Consider the following 13,336-nt stretch of genomic DNA (forward strand, 5'->3'; position numbering starts at 1 on the left):
GGGGGAAAGCCGGAAGCCTCAGGCTTCCGACGGAAGTGTCTCTGTAACGGAGGAGAGCGATCAGACGCCGGGGTGCACCGATTACAACCGTTGCACTCTGTTTACCACCACTTCGGACCTAGTGGCAGAGTGCAACGGTTTAAAGGGATTTACAACGGTTAGGGACGGGAGGCAGATGTTCGCCGTGTGAACGCCCGTAAGTACACCGGTTGGAACCGGCACCCTAACCGTTGTAAATCCCCCATCTGAACGCACCCCCTGTGAGGTAGGTGGGGCTGAGAGAGCTCTGACAGAAACTGCTCTTTTTCAAGAACAGCTCTGACAGAACTATGGCTTGCCCAAGGTCATTCGGCAGGTGCAAGTGGAGGAGTGGGGAATCAAACCCGGTTCTCCCAGATTAGTCTGCACACTTAACCACTACACCAAACTGGATGAGGGGAAAAGTAATCAGTGGGGCTTGCACACTGATGGGGGGGAGGATGGGGGGAGGTACAGAGTGGGCAGAATGATCTTGCTGTAGTTGGGGGAGTGACCTTCAAGGGGTGGCAAAAGGGCAGTGGTGGGGACTCCAAGGGAATCTGTACACTTTTGAATTACCTTCGGCTTAGAAGCGAAACAGGGGGAAAACGGCACAAAAACACTCTTGGAAAACCCAGGGAAGCAGCGACCAGAAAGCAAACAGAGCTCCGAAGGGAGGAAAATCAGTGCAGAATGAAAAATAAATCCCGACAGACCCCTGTGGTGGAAACACCTGTGCGTAATAGGCCTAGGATTTAGGAGACTCAGGTTCAAGCCCTCCCTTAGCCCTGAACTTCACGGCATGATCTTCGGCCGGTCCTTCTTTCCTCCTGACCTACCTCACAAGATGTGGCTGTGGTAAAATGGAGAGGGAGGGGGAGGGGGATGAGGGATCTCCATTGGGGAGAAAGTTGGGGGTTAAAAAATGAATTTACCCCCCCCTTCCTCCGCTCCTAGGCTCTATGACCCTCCACCACTGGCAGCAACTGGCTCGGCCCAATTTGGCCGGAGTCCTGGACCCTCGGCCCGGTGTGCTCACCAAAGACTTCCGGCAGCTTGACGTCGACCTGGAGGAGGTCTACAACCTGAACGACTTGGAGGAAGACGACGTGGACGTGAGCGCCTTCCCTGCCCTCGCTACCTCGACTCCGGCCAAAGCCAAGGAAAGACCCAGTGGTAAGCGGGGACCGCCTCATTTTCCCAAACGACTGATCGGTATGGGAAGTCCTAGGCACTGCCGAGAAATTCATCCCCTGGTTTGGGGGAACTCGCAAGTCCACCTCCTTGAGTCGCCTTGGCCCAAAGTCTTGGGGCAGCCATTTTGTGAACCGGCTTCATGTGGATGTTTTGTGTGTGGTCCGTTTCTCCTTGTCAAACCCCTTCAGTGAGTTGGCAGATGTGCGTGCCCGTGCCTCTTTCCTTGCCCTTGGCAGCCAGATCATGAGATTGGTCTGGTGTGGACCCCAGTCTCTGCTCACCAATCCCATCTCCCATAGCCTAGGGTTGGGTAGCGTGGAACAAAACTTTGGAATCAGTGCAATTATCTGGTCAGCATGAGGAGGATAACCTGGCCTTTAATAGTCTGCTCCTTTCCAATGAATTCTGGGAACTGTAGCTGAAGGGGCCTGGAATCTCTCATTAAGAATCTTTAAGATAGCCCAGGCAAGCCCGATCTCGTCAGATCTCAGAAGCTAAGCAGGGTCAACTCTGGCTAGTACTTGGATGGGAGACCTCCTTGGAATGCCAGCGGCGGGAGGTGGGGGCAGGCTTTACTCAGCCACCTCTCTGAATATCCTCCAGGCCCCCAGGAGGGGTCAGTCACCAGAGGTCGCCATGACTTCCAGGTGTGCGCACGCATGCACACGCACACAAATACAAAAATACCACAAAAAAAAGACTTATAGGAGTCCTGAAAGAACGGCGTAGTTTATGAGTAATTAAGGCAGCAGCCTGTGTGCTGTTGTCTGTTAGCAGGGAAGCAATCGTAGCCATATTTCCTTCAGTTTGTGAAGCGTATAGTTCCCTGATCATCGGAAGTCTGTGAATTGTTGTGTCATTCCTGAGGCAACCAAAGCTGTCTGGAGTTGGGTTGGATTTCTCCAGTTCACCCCTGCCTTTCTTGAGCTGGGGTCCCCAGGCTGACCTCTCCGGTTTCAGCGTGGGGGGGGGGGACAGACCGAGTTTGTCAAGGTCCCGAAGGTGTTCTATTCATGAATACAGCCAAGGTTAAGTTGTCAAAACACCATCAACGTTGATACACACCCCCTACCATAATTGCTATGAACACAACAAATTTTTGTGCATAGCTGTCATGGCTAATGGCTTTTGAAAACAGATCAAGATGGGTTAGTCTGTCCGTAGCAGTAGAAAAGAGCAAGAGTCCAGGAGCACCTTAAAGATGAACAACATTTGTGGCAGGGGAGGTGCTTTTGTGAGTCGCTGCCCACTTCTTCAGATAATCCGAAGAAGTCTCTGAATTGGTACCTGAAGAAGAGAGCCGTGTCTCACGGAAGCTCCTACCTGCCTCACGTTTTGTCTTTTAAGGTGCTATTAGACTTTTGCTCTTTTCTACGGCTTTTGGAAAGATTTGCTTTTCACAAATGTTGGTTTTTCAAGCCCTTGCCATTTTAAAAGCCTCCTTTTTAATGTTAGAGGGAGTGTATGTTTTGGTTGACCTATTAACCCCTCACAGAACGGCTCTTTCTGAATCCTGTGTGCTTAACCAGCTGGGCCACTGGAGTCTATCTGAAATGGGCCTGCCAGACGATGGGGCTCCGCTCCCAGCGGTAGCATTCTGGAAGTTCAAGTTCTTCCCGAGCATCACTTTGAGGAGAATCGAGGCTGTTGAGGATGGGGGAAAGAGGCTTCCATTCCCACCCTGCACTCCTCCGTAGGCGTCCGTCTGTCTGTCCACCCATCCCTCTCCCCGCCCCCCACTCATTAACCCTCCGTTTTCGTGTCCGTTTCAGTCTTCCACTCCGTTAACAATCTGCCCCAGACCCCGCCTACTTTCACCATCACCACCTGTTGCATCTTGCACCCTAGCAAGGAGGTCACCATGGTGACGCCCAGGTAAGCCCGCTGTGGTCTCTTCCGCTCGCTTCCCACCCTCGCTTCACCCTCCCCATCAGCCCCGCGGGAGGATTTCCCTGTCTGTGCGCGTGAGAGAGAGTTCTGTTGTTTTTAACCTGTCTCCTTGCATCTCCCTCCCCCCAATTTTGGATCCAGACTTCTAGGCACTGCGGCTCCAGGTATGGGCGTGTACCGCCGCTCTTGGCGTACTGATGGGGGCTCAGAAGTAAGAAACACCCCTCCCTCGCTTCTCTGTGTCCCATGCGGGAAGAGCGGGCCAGGAAAGCATCACTTCCTCCTCCAGTTCACTCTACCCAGAGCAATGCTGGCTTGTGGAAAGGGGGCTGTGAGGCACCCACGTGATGGTGGGAAGGGAGGAAATGGGAACTGCAGAAGGTCGAAGTCAGTAATTTCCAGGATAAGCAGCCCTGGGCCTTGTTCCACTCTTGGAAAGCTTACGCCGTCATATCAATCTGGCCTCTAATCCACAGCCGTGAAGGCTGTTTAATCTTAAAGGAAAGGACTCTGCACCAGTGCTCCCTCTAAGTCTTGTGAGCAAAAATTCTACTTTGTGAGCTACTGGCATTCAAGTTGTGAGCGAGCATTTGGCTATTGCATAAATTAGTTTGCTCTGGAGCCTTCCTTCCTGAGCTAAGACAAAAATGTGTGAGCCGGGGGCTAAAAAAACTGTGAGCTAGCTCACACTGACTCAGCTTAGAGGGAACATTGCTCGGCACATGCTTAGAGACACTCTTCTTGCTTCACATGTTCAGCATCTAAGCTCTGGCATTTGAACAGCAGCTGTGGCCACGACTGGTTCAATTTAAATAACTAGCCCATGGGAATCGTGGGGAGGGCAGAGAAGGCTCCGCCCACTGAGAACTGGTTCCTCCCAAGTGACGTGGCTCCGCCTTCAACGATTGGCCTGCTAAATGAATTCCCATGAGCCTTTAAGTGGACCTGTCTTCTCCTCCTCTTCCTCCTCCTCTTTGTCCGCCAGCCAGCATACTCTTCTTGGGGATGGGGGGCAATTGAGAAATAGCCTGCCGGGGGGCCAAGAATCAGAGGCTGAATGAGCTGCTCCCCCCCCCCCCATGAATTTGGTGCATGCATTTCCTGTTTCTTTTCCACAGTGAAATGCAAACGTACTGGCTAGCAGGTGGAGCTCTCCTCTATAAAGAACTCTTCACATGAGAATATGAGAGACCTTTCCTTACCCCACTCACAGTGGAGCTAATTCACACATTGTACTGTCCTCGTGTTCCCCACATATCACGTCAACAGACACAGCCTGGGAGTTCTGTGTTCAGAATTTAATTCCAGGGCATATGTGGTTCGATTTGGATCAGGGTAAAGGATCTTAAGCTTCTGTCCCCTTAGCGTTGTGTTCTCATTCTGAGATGGCCCTAGAGAACCCCCTGTATGCCTCACTGAGGTTGTACTGAAGGAGAGCCAATTCGGTGTGGTGGTTAGGAGCGCGGACTCTAATGTGGGGGAACCGGGTGTGATTCCCCACTCCTCCACATGCAGCTGCTGGTGTGACCTTGGGTCAGTCACATGTTCTGTCAGAGCTGATCTCTCAAGGGCAGTTCTCAAAAGAGCTCTCTCAGCCCCACCTACCTCACAGGGTGTCTGTTGTGGGGAGGGGAAGGGAAAGGAGATTCTAAACCACTCTGAGACTCCTTCAGGTAGTGAAGGGTGGGGTATAAATCCAATCTCCTCTTCCTTGGGGCCAATTCAGATTGGGGAAAAGGCACAGGAGAGGAGGTCTAAGCCTCATTGGTCCCGATCTGAATCAGGCCCGCATGCGTGTGAACTGGAACTAACTTGTAAATTTTAAATCCTTTCCAGAAGTTTTTTTTTGGGGGGGATTTATCAGGTATCCAATTTTGAGACTGACTTTTACCCTGCCCCATACGAGGTCCGTCGGTGCAGCTCACTTAATACCAGCAGATGAACCCTGTAAAGTAACAGCCTACAGTTACTTCAGTATGAAACCCACTGGACCAGAAGATGGGTTTTTACAATTGAGAGGATCGCCCTGGCTGTTTCCCAAGAGTAGGTTAATCTCTAGCTGGAAAAAAAAAGTATCGATTTGCAAGCCTCCCCAGCGTAGGGGGCCTGGAGGGGGGTGGGGCAGCTACGCACAGCCTCTGAGGCCCCCCGGATTTAACCCATTAACCTTTCCCGAAAGCAGACCTTACCGCTAACCCATTTGCTTTTTCCACAGCTAACAGGTGCTAACACGGTGGCACTCGGCTAATAAAAGTGTTCTGGGGCTTTCTGCCCCTCGAGGATTCGGTGTCTCCTCTCTCCACTCCTTTGAGCTCATTTTTTTTGGGGGGGGGACACAACTATGAACTCACGACTGTTGTAATAAGGGTGTTTGGCTAGAGAAGGGGAGGGCGGGGTGGGGGTGGCCGGAGGGGAGGTTCCGGGATGTTTTCATACAGCGTTGTGCAGTGGTGCTGCAGTCCCTTCCAAACCAAACAGGTGCTAGGAGTTCCATGTCCGGAGCTTCCTGTAATAATAAAAAATAAAGATTAGAGGGGTCTCCGGGCATGAACTGCCCAGTGCCTGCCTGGTTGGACCCTGAGCATAAATTCAAATGCTGAGAAAATGGGAATGGGTACCTGTTTCCCTTATGGCTGAAGACACGGCCGATTCTCCTAATAGTATTTTGTCTTGTGCCAAGTAGTCAGCTGACGTGTCCCTCTTGTGTCCCGCTAATTAATGGTGGGGCACCGTTCACCGAGGTTGCAGCAGGTGGTGGTGGGGGAGCAGCTCCCAATCCACTTCCGTGGGGGGGGGTCCTCATTGACACTTTTGGCATTAAGCAGAACATTTCGCCCCTCTTACTTGCTGATATACCAGGCGAGGCGGAAGACACGGGCCATTTGCAGCCTGTGTTGTCTCCCAGTGGCAAAACAACTGAATTTACTACAAAACTGAACATTGTGATCGTGGTGATGGTGCAGTGGGCATGAAAACAGGCTGGGCCATGACACCCGATCAGACTGTTCAAGATGGGTGGCCATGTTAGTCTGTCTGTAGCAGTGGAAAAGAGCAAGAGTCTAGCAGCACCTTAAAAGACTAACAAAATTTGTGGCAGGGCAGGAGCTTTTGTGAGTCACTGGCCCGAATCTGAAGAAATGAGCAGTGACTCACAAAACCTCATCCCCTGCCACACATGTTGTTTGTCTTTTACGGTGCTCCTGGACGCTTGCTCTTTTCTACTGGTCAGACTGTGAATAAGTGAAATTGCAGGTCACAGATCTGCCAGTGACAAGGATCTACTCTGGGGTCCCCAATGTGGCGCCCACTGATATTTTTCCTAGTGTCCACCCAGTGTTCCCTCTAAGCTGAGTTAGTGTAAGCCAGTTCACAGGGTTTTTTTAGCCTCTGGCTCACACATTTTTGTCTTAGCTTAGGAAGGATGACTCCAAAGCAAGCTAATTTATGCAGGAGCCAAATCGCTGGCTCACAACTTTAATGCCAGTAGCTCACAAAATAGAATTGTTGCTCACAAGACTCCACAGCTTCGAGGGAGCACTGGTGCCCACCAGGGGCTTTTAGAAAGTGGGGTGGAGTTAGGGGGAGCTTTTCTCCAGCAGGGATTCTCTGATGAGCTGGGCAGATTAAAAGGCCTCCTGTGGAACAGAACTCCTGCCTGGACTTGTTGAGGAGGCACTATGAGAGCTCATATATAAACTTGCCTCCTGGCATTCTGGGGTTGCCTCCACCTCCTGCAGCAGCCGTTTTGTGATTGTGCCCACTGCCCCGTGCCAGAATTCCAGAAGTGCCCATTGGGCTCTAAAAGGTTGGGGACCTCCGATCTACTCCATGGCTTTACCCCGTAGAGCAATCAGGAGGATCAAGTAATGCCGCTGTGTGCACTGAGAAATGTAACTAGCCAGTGACTCCTGGACGTTTTCCACAGTGTCGTGTTCCCTTCTGCCCACTCTTCTATTCATCCACGGCTTTCCCTTGTTTCTGCAGATTCCTCCCTCCCGGGGGCCAAGAGCACAGTTTGCCCCCTCTTGCGGTACAGCACGGAGATTCCTGGAAACAGGGAAGTCTGATGCTGCAGAGCAAAAGGGAACAAACTGCGTTTTTGTGCCCGGGACTGCAAAGACATCTGTAGGAACGAGGGAAAGCAGCGGTGGGATACAAGTGCAGGTGCAGGGAAACTTGACACTGCGGATAACATCCTAGTTTAATACGAGAGTCTCGGACTATGCCTTATTCTCAGTCTGTCTCTGTGCCGGGAAGTTCTTCTGCAACTAGTCAAACGTTCCAGGTGGGCTGACTGCTCGCAAGGTCCCATCTTGGCCGTCTTCCTCCCTGTCTCGCCTGTCATGGCAGCCTAAATCTGCTGCTTAAGGTAGCTAACTCCTGGAGTTGCCAACTCTGCCTTGGTAGATTCCTGGAGGGATGGGCGGGGCCAGGCCTGAGAAGGGCAGAGCTTCAGGATGGGGGAAGGAGCTTCTCGGGGAAGTGATGGGGACCCCCCAGGATCTGCCCCCTCGAAGCTGCCATTTCCTTCAAGGGAACTGCTCTCTGCAGCCTGGAGATCAGTTATGGTTTTAGGAGAACTCCGGGTCCCACCTTATCTGGTAGGCTTTCTTCCCCTGCATTTATTTATTTATTTGTCAGATTTATACGCCACCCTCCCTGCAAAGCAGGCTCAGGGCGGCTTCCATACAAGCATAAATACAGTTAAAATCATACAGTTATTTAAAACACAACAGATAAACCAAATACAAACACAAAGTGCTGGCGGCAGTCAAAAGATGAACTTAGATGCCTCATTTTCAAAATGAATTTCTGCTTCCCAGATGTTCTCAGATGTTTTTCTGCTCATAATTTCTTGTAGCATTGGCTCGATGTTAAAACTCTACGGCAGCAGCAGCCCCTAATTAAATGCCTTGCGGAAGAGCTCCGTCTTGCAGACCCTGCGGAACTGTGAGAGATCCCACAGGGCCCTGATCTCCTCCGGAAGCTCGTTCCACCAGGTAGGGGCCGCCACTGAAAAGGCCCCGGCCCTGGTAGTAGCTAGCCTGGCCTCCCTCAGTCCAGGGAGGGTCAACTGATTTTGAGACCCGGACCGTAGTGCTCTCTGGGGCATTGACAGTGATCCGAGATGTCTCACCTTCAGTTCTCTCGATCCAAGCAGTCAGGAGTCTCAGAGGAGTTATTTGTGCATCAGCAATTCTTGGGCTCAGGTGGGGCGGGGGGGCAGAATGGCTCCCCCACGGGCTGGGGGATGTTCACCTTCTTTGAGCTCTGCTTCTTTTCATCCTGTGAATGGAAAATTAAGTTCCGTCAATGTAGCCTTTCCCCCCCTTCCTAGGCTCATTGTATTGTGGGCAAATCTGTTGTTCAAAGCAGCTGATTCTCACAGTTCCCTGAATGGGTTTTTGCGACACCTTGCAATCTCTGTCTTCCGAGCCCGCAGCTTTGGAGGGACGGTTGCACCACCTTAACTCTGCATCTGTGAAACATCAGCCCAAGAGACACTGAGAGGGAGTCTTGCACACCTTGTCCCGGACCGTTCTGTTGTGAGCAGTTCAGCGCCTGTGCCAGTGGCACTCGGTGGCTCGGGAGGCATCCATGGCTTCCTCTGAGCATTGTTCCCCAATGTGGCACCTCTCACGGTTTGGGACCATGGGCAAGGCCCTTGCCTGATGGGGCTGGTGGTCGGAAGGGGGTTCCCAGCTGAAAACAGCCACTGTTGAAGGAATGGGTAAGCCTTGAGGCTCCCTGATGGGCTAGACGCATGCCAAGGATGGGAGCAAATGCTCCCTCTAAGCTTTAGAGTCTTGTGAGTAAAAATCCTACTGTGAATGACTGGCATTACAGTTGTGAGGGAGCCATTTGGCTGCTGCATAGATTAGTTTGCTCTGGAGCCCTCCTTCCTGAGCGAAGACCAAAATGTGTGCGCCGGAGGCTAAAAACCTGTGAGCTAGCTCACACTAACTCAGCTTAGAAGGAACACTGAACAGCACACATGGCTTTTTCATGTGATGGGAACTGCAAAAACATCTCCCCGCGAGCCACAGAGGGAGTCTCACTAGCCTGTGCAATCGTGCACAATTCAGCACCTATGGGAATGCAACTATTCGTGTCCTCAATCCTCTGTTCTGAATTTGTGTTTTTTGTCGTCCCCCCCTGCCTTTCTCAGTCTTTATAATACAGTTGTGTCCTCTTGTGGGCCCAGTGCGGGGCTGAGCGTCCCTCCCCAGCTCCCCCCACAGAAACAGCCCAGCCACGAACTGCCATGGGACTCTCCTGTTGGACTGGCAACTCTGCTGGCAGAGCGAGGCATTTCAGCCCAGAGCAGAGCCGTGGCGGCGGCCTCTCCCAACTTTGCAGAAGCCTCAAGCTCCCTGTGCTGGCTGTCTCCTTCCTTGGCCTCACTGCGGCACTGCCGCTGGGATGGTCTGGCCAAGAGGGCCCTGGGATCCAGTTTGCTGCGGCGGCGGAGGGAAGCCGGGAAGAGCCAGAACAGTATCTTCAGCATGAACCTGGTGGAGAAGCTACAGCGGCTGGGGCTGGACAAGGTGGTGGCTAGAGGAGAAGCCTCATATACAACCTCACGCCTGCAGGGGGCTCTGCCAGAGGGAGAGATGCCCGCCGTGACTCTGCAGTGGTGATGGCTTCTACTAGGTGGGGCCAAAGGCCAACGGGAAGGGGATCCCTTCGAACTGACTTGTGAGCCATTGGATAGTTCGTGGTTGGAGTCTTGGGTGGGTGTTTTTTTGGGGGGAGACCTTGGAGGGCTCATTGGGAGGGGTGAGTTCAATACCCCCTATCAGTGCTCCACCTTCCTGTGGATCAGGAAGGTTGGGGGGCTCTTTCTTCACTTGGATGTCCCGCATGTCCAACGTACCAATCAACTGCACAACTCCCACCCTCACCTAGAGAGAGCCGCTCTGCAGGTCAAGAGGACACAGACCACCCTTGCAGAACAACAGTTTCCAGCTTTGCAGGGAGAAGCTTGGGAGGGGAGAGCCGTTGAAAACTGCTTTTAAAACGACTGCGTAGCATTTAGAGGTCTCCCCCAGTGTCTGTCTTTGTGTGACCCCCCCCCCCCCCATATCCACACGGGGCGCAGATCCATTAGGGGCAGGTGCTGTGAGGCTGCCAAGGAAGAGGAAGGAGCAGCCGTGGAGGCCATCTGGGGCAGCTGATAGAGTCCGGGGGCTCTGGGCTCCTTTCTGGGAGGGGGCGTGCGGGGGTCGATGAAGGAGCAAGGAGCACTGGATTTTCTTATGGCCCCACAAGCTCATATTCTCCCCCTCGGCCAATGAATTTGCCAGCATTTGTTAATTCCCCCGGGGAATGCGCACTGTTTCTCTGAGGACCTTGGGACCCCCGACACGGCAAGGCAATTAGAACGAAGTGGGGCTGTGGGTGGGTGGGAGGGAGGGCGGATGTGCCCCTTTGTCCTTCTGCCACCGGCTTTGACGTTCTCAGATTTCCGTGCCTGCTGTTGTCACCGTATAGCTGTGTCTTGTTCAGGTGCACCGAGGCGTTTGCTCCTCTTCCCCCATTTTTGTTTTGAAAGATTCAGTCCCAGTTCTCTTGACAGAAGAGCGGGAAGGACACCGACCAGGCTGCAATCACTCCTGTCCCTACCCCCCCCCAGTTCTTCAGGCCCCTTCAGTGTCGCTTTTCTTTTCAAAAACTTGCAATGTCGTCCTAAGCGGAGTTTAAATCCTTCTCAGTCCATTACAGTAACTCGGCTTCGGATTGCAGTGGGAGTTATCCAGAACTGGTTGCGCCTTGGGACCTCCTCCTCCTCCTTTTTTGTCTTCCGTCCTCCCAGTCCACTGAGGAATCTTTAACGTTGGCTGGCCTCTGTGGCCCGTTGAAGCTCTCTCTGTGTGCTTGTATTTCCGCTGATGCCGGGATCAAGTCCCTCTTCTCCCATTGTCTTTGGTGCTCTTGGGCAAAAATATTGATTTGTGTGACCGCAGTCTTTTTTTAAAGAAAAGAATCTGTATCTTCCTATTTACCAATGTTCATTTAATGCACACAACCTTCCTGGGAAGGGCCAGCTGAAAACTCCACACCTTTCACACCCCTGTGCTTATTTTGCACAATAGCTCTTTGCACGCCTCTCCCAAAGCCAATCCCCCCACCACCACTGCTTGAGTCAGCTCACCTGTGCCGATGTGTCCGCATTTCCTGTCCTTTCTCTGTGTTTCTCTCGGTGAAATAAACACTGTCCTTGCTGTGGCCCTAACCTCTGTCTCCTGCACTCTTATTTCGCCTCTTCGTGCCATTGCTTTGCTGTTTAACCTCCTTGCGCCTCATGCTTTCTTGTGCCAAACTGGGCCAGTTCTCACAGCTGATGGAGTTGCTTGGTAAACCAGGGGTCATTTCCTGCAGGAGTGCACAGGAGTGGAGGTCCGGCAGTAAAGAGCCCGGGGGGCGGGCACATGCAACAATGAGTTATGCTAATGAGCTCCTGCACCTCTTTTTCTACTAAATGACCCCTGGGTAAGACTGTACCACTTTGGTGGGCTGTACCACGACAGGTCGCGGGGGTAAATAGCACGGGGGCAGGGAGAGCTTATAGCTTGACTGAAACCATAGCAAGATTTCCAGGAAGTCTGTATGGCAACCGTATACAAAGGAAAAAGAATACGACAACATGAATCTGAGGCCTGCTGAGCCCTTCCCCTTACGCACTAGCAGGGCTCATAAGCAGACTGTTTCCTCCAGGAAACCCCCCCCCCCAAATCTTCATTCATAACGGTTGTTTGAAACAAAGAAGTACAAAAGCACAGGCTGGCAGGTACGAAAGCGGGACTGCGAATCAACTGCTAACTACAGCGAAAGGGTTTTTAAAAAATTGGCCTTGAAAAGCTGTCCCCGGTTTTCTTTTTAGTCCAAATATTAAGTTGCAAATTATGGAAGAGCTATTCCTCTTACACTCAGCTAGGACGGCTACTTCTAAGATGTTTGTTTATTAGATTCGATTTTTATACTGCCCCTTCCCTGTAAACGGCTCAGGGCACTGTGCAACAACAGATAAAACCACCGTGCCGATACTAATATAAGTTTAAAACATTAAAATTACAGTAGTCAACTTAATTCGATGGCGTTCAGAACTTCTGGTTGTGCCACCGCCGGGGTGGTGGGGAGTCGGAGTGCCAGCCTGATAGGGGTCGTCGCTGTCCTCAACCAAACGCTTGGCGGAACATCTCCATCGTTCAACTGTATGAAGTCCCACAGGGCACAGATGTTCCCTGGCAAAGAGTTCTACCAGGTTGGGGGCCAGGGCACCAAAGGCCCTGGTCGAGGACAGTTGGATATCTCTTGGGCCAGGAACTGCAGGTAAGCTCTTGTCTGTAGATTGTCATGCCCTGCTGAGAGAGTCGTATGCCCCCGAAAAGAGGGAAGTGCTGTTTGTCCATCCCCCTTCCTCCAGAGCCGCTTTTCAGGTTCAGACTGAATCTGTGAGAAAGGTGCTTCCACTTTGAGTAGAGGGGGCTGACTGTTCTTGACAAGACCAGCCATTTGGTCTGCCAGCCTTGGGGGGAAAGCTTTGCGTAGGGAGCTGCTTCTGCTCTGAGAGGGAAATCGGCTCTGCCTAACCTTGTCAGACCTCAGGAGCTAAGCAGGGTCAGCCCCGGTCAATGTTTGGATGGGAGACGACCAAGGAAGTCCGGAGTCGCTACGCAGAAGCAGGCAATGGCAGACCACCTCAGAACGCCTCTTGCTTTGAAAACCCCGTGGGAGTCATCATAAGACTGCTGCAATTTGATGGGAAGGGGTGGGGGGCTTGGAGAGGAAGGGAGTAGCCCCCGGCATCTACCCAGAACCGGGCATGACTCCACATTCCCTACTACTTCATGGGCAGGGCCTGAAGGTCCAGTGGTATGGCTACAGTTGGCAACTCTAAATTGGGAGTTCCTGGAGATTTAAGGTGGAGCAGAGCTCGGGGAGGGGAGAAAGCACTCCATGGGGGCATAATGCCACAGAGTCCCCCCTCCAAAGCAGCCATTTTCTCCAGGGGAGCTGATCTCTGTGGTCTAGAGACCAGTAGTAATTCCAGGAGATCTCCAGGTCCCAGATGGAGGTGGTGGTGGCTAGAGTTGTCCCAGGCTGCAGTCTCCACTACCATGAGGGGGAAAACGTTGAGGATACACTGGATTATTCCTGAGGATATGGGAGCTTTCTTGCTTGGATGTACGTAGCTATTGTCCGAATCTCTTGTGAGATTTGCTGGAGC

At 52.3% G+C, this 13,336-nt stretch overlaps 1 protein-coding gene across 1 annotated transcript in view; it reads left to right on the plus strand.

The window, feature by feature from the left end:
• Nucleotides 1-10,269, plus strand: part of HAP1 (huntingtin-associated protein 1) — a 118,769-nt gene extending 108,500 nt beyond the window's left edge. Inside the window, exons 15-17 of the mRNA XM_015415371.1 lie at nt 976-1,194; nt 2,988-3,090; nt 9,275-10,269. Of these exons, the coding sequence (XP_015270857.1) occupies nt 976-1,194; nt 2,988-3,090; nt 9,275-9,746 (794 nt within the window). The 3' untranslated portion in view covers nt 9,747-10,269. The remainder of the gene's footprint in view (nt 1-975; nt 1,195-2,987; nt 3,091-9,274) is intronic.
• The last annotated feature ends 3,067 nt before the right edge of the window (nt 10,270-13,336 follow it).

This window comes from Gekko japonicus, unplaced genomic scaffold (genome assembly GCF_001447785.1).
Source record: "Gekko japonicus isolate JY-2015 unplaced genomic scaffold, Gekko_japonicus_V1.1 scaffold921, whole genome shotgun sequence".
NCBI classification, from domain to species: domain Eukaryota; kingdom Metazoa; phylum Chordata; class Lepidosauria; order Squamata; family Gekkonidae; genus Gekko; species Gekko japonicus.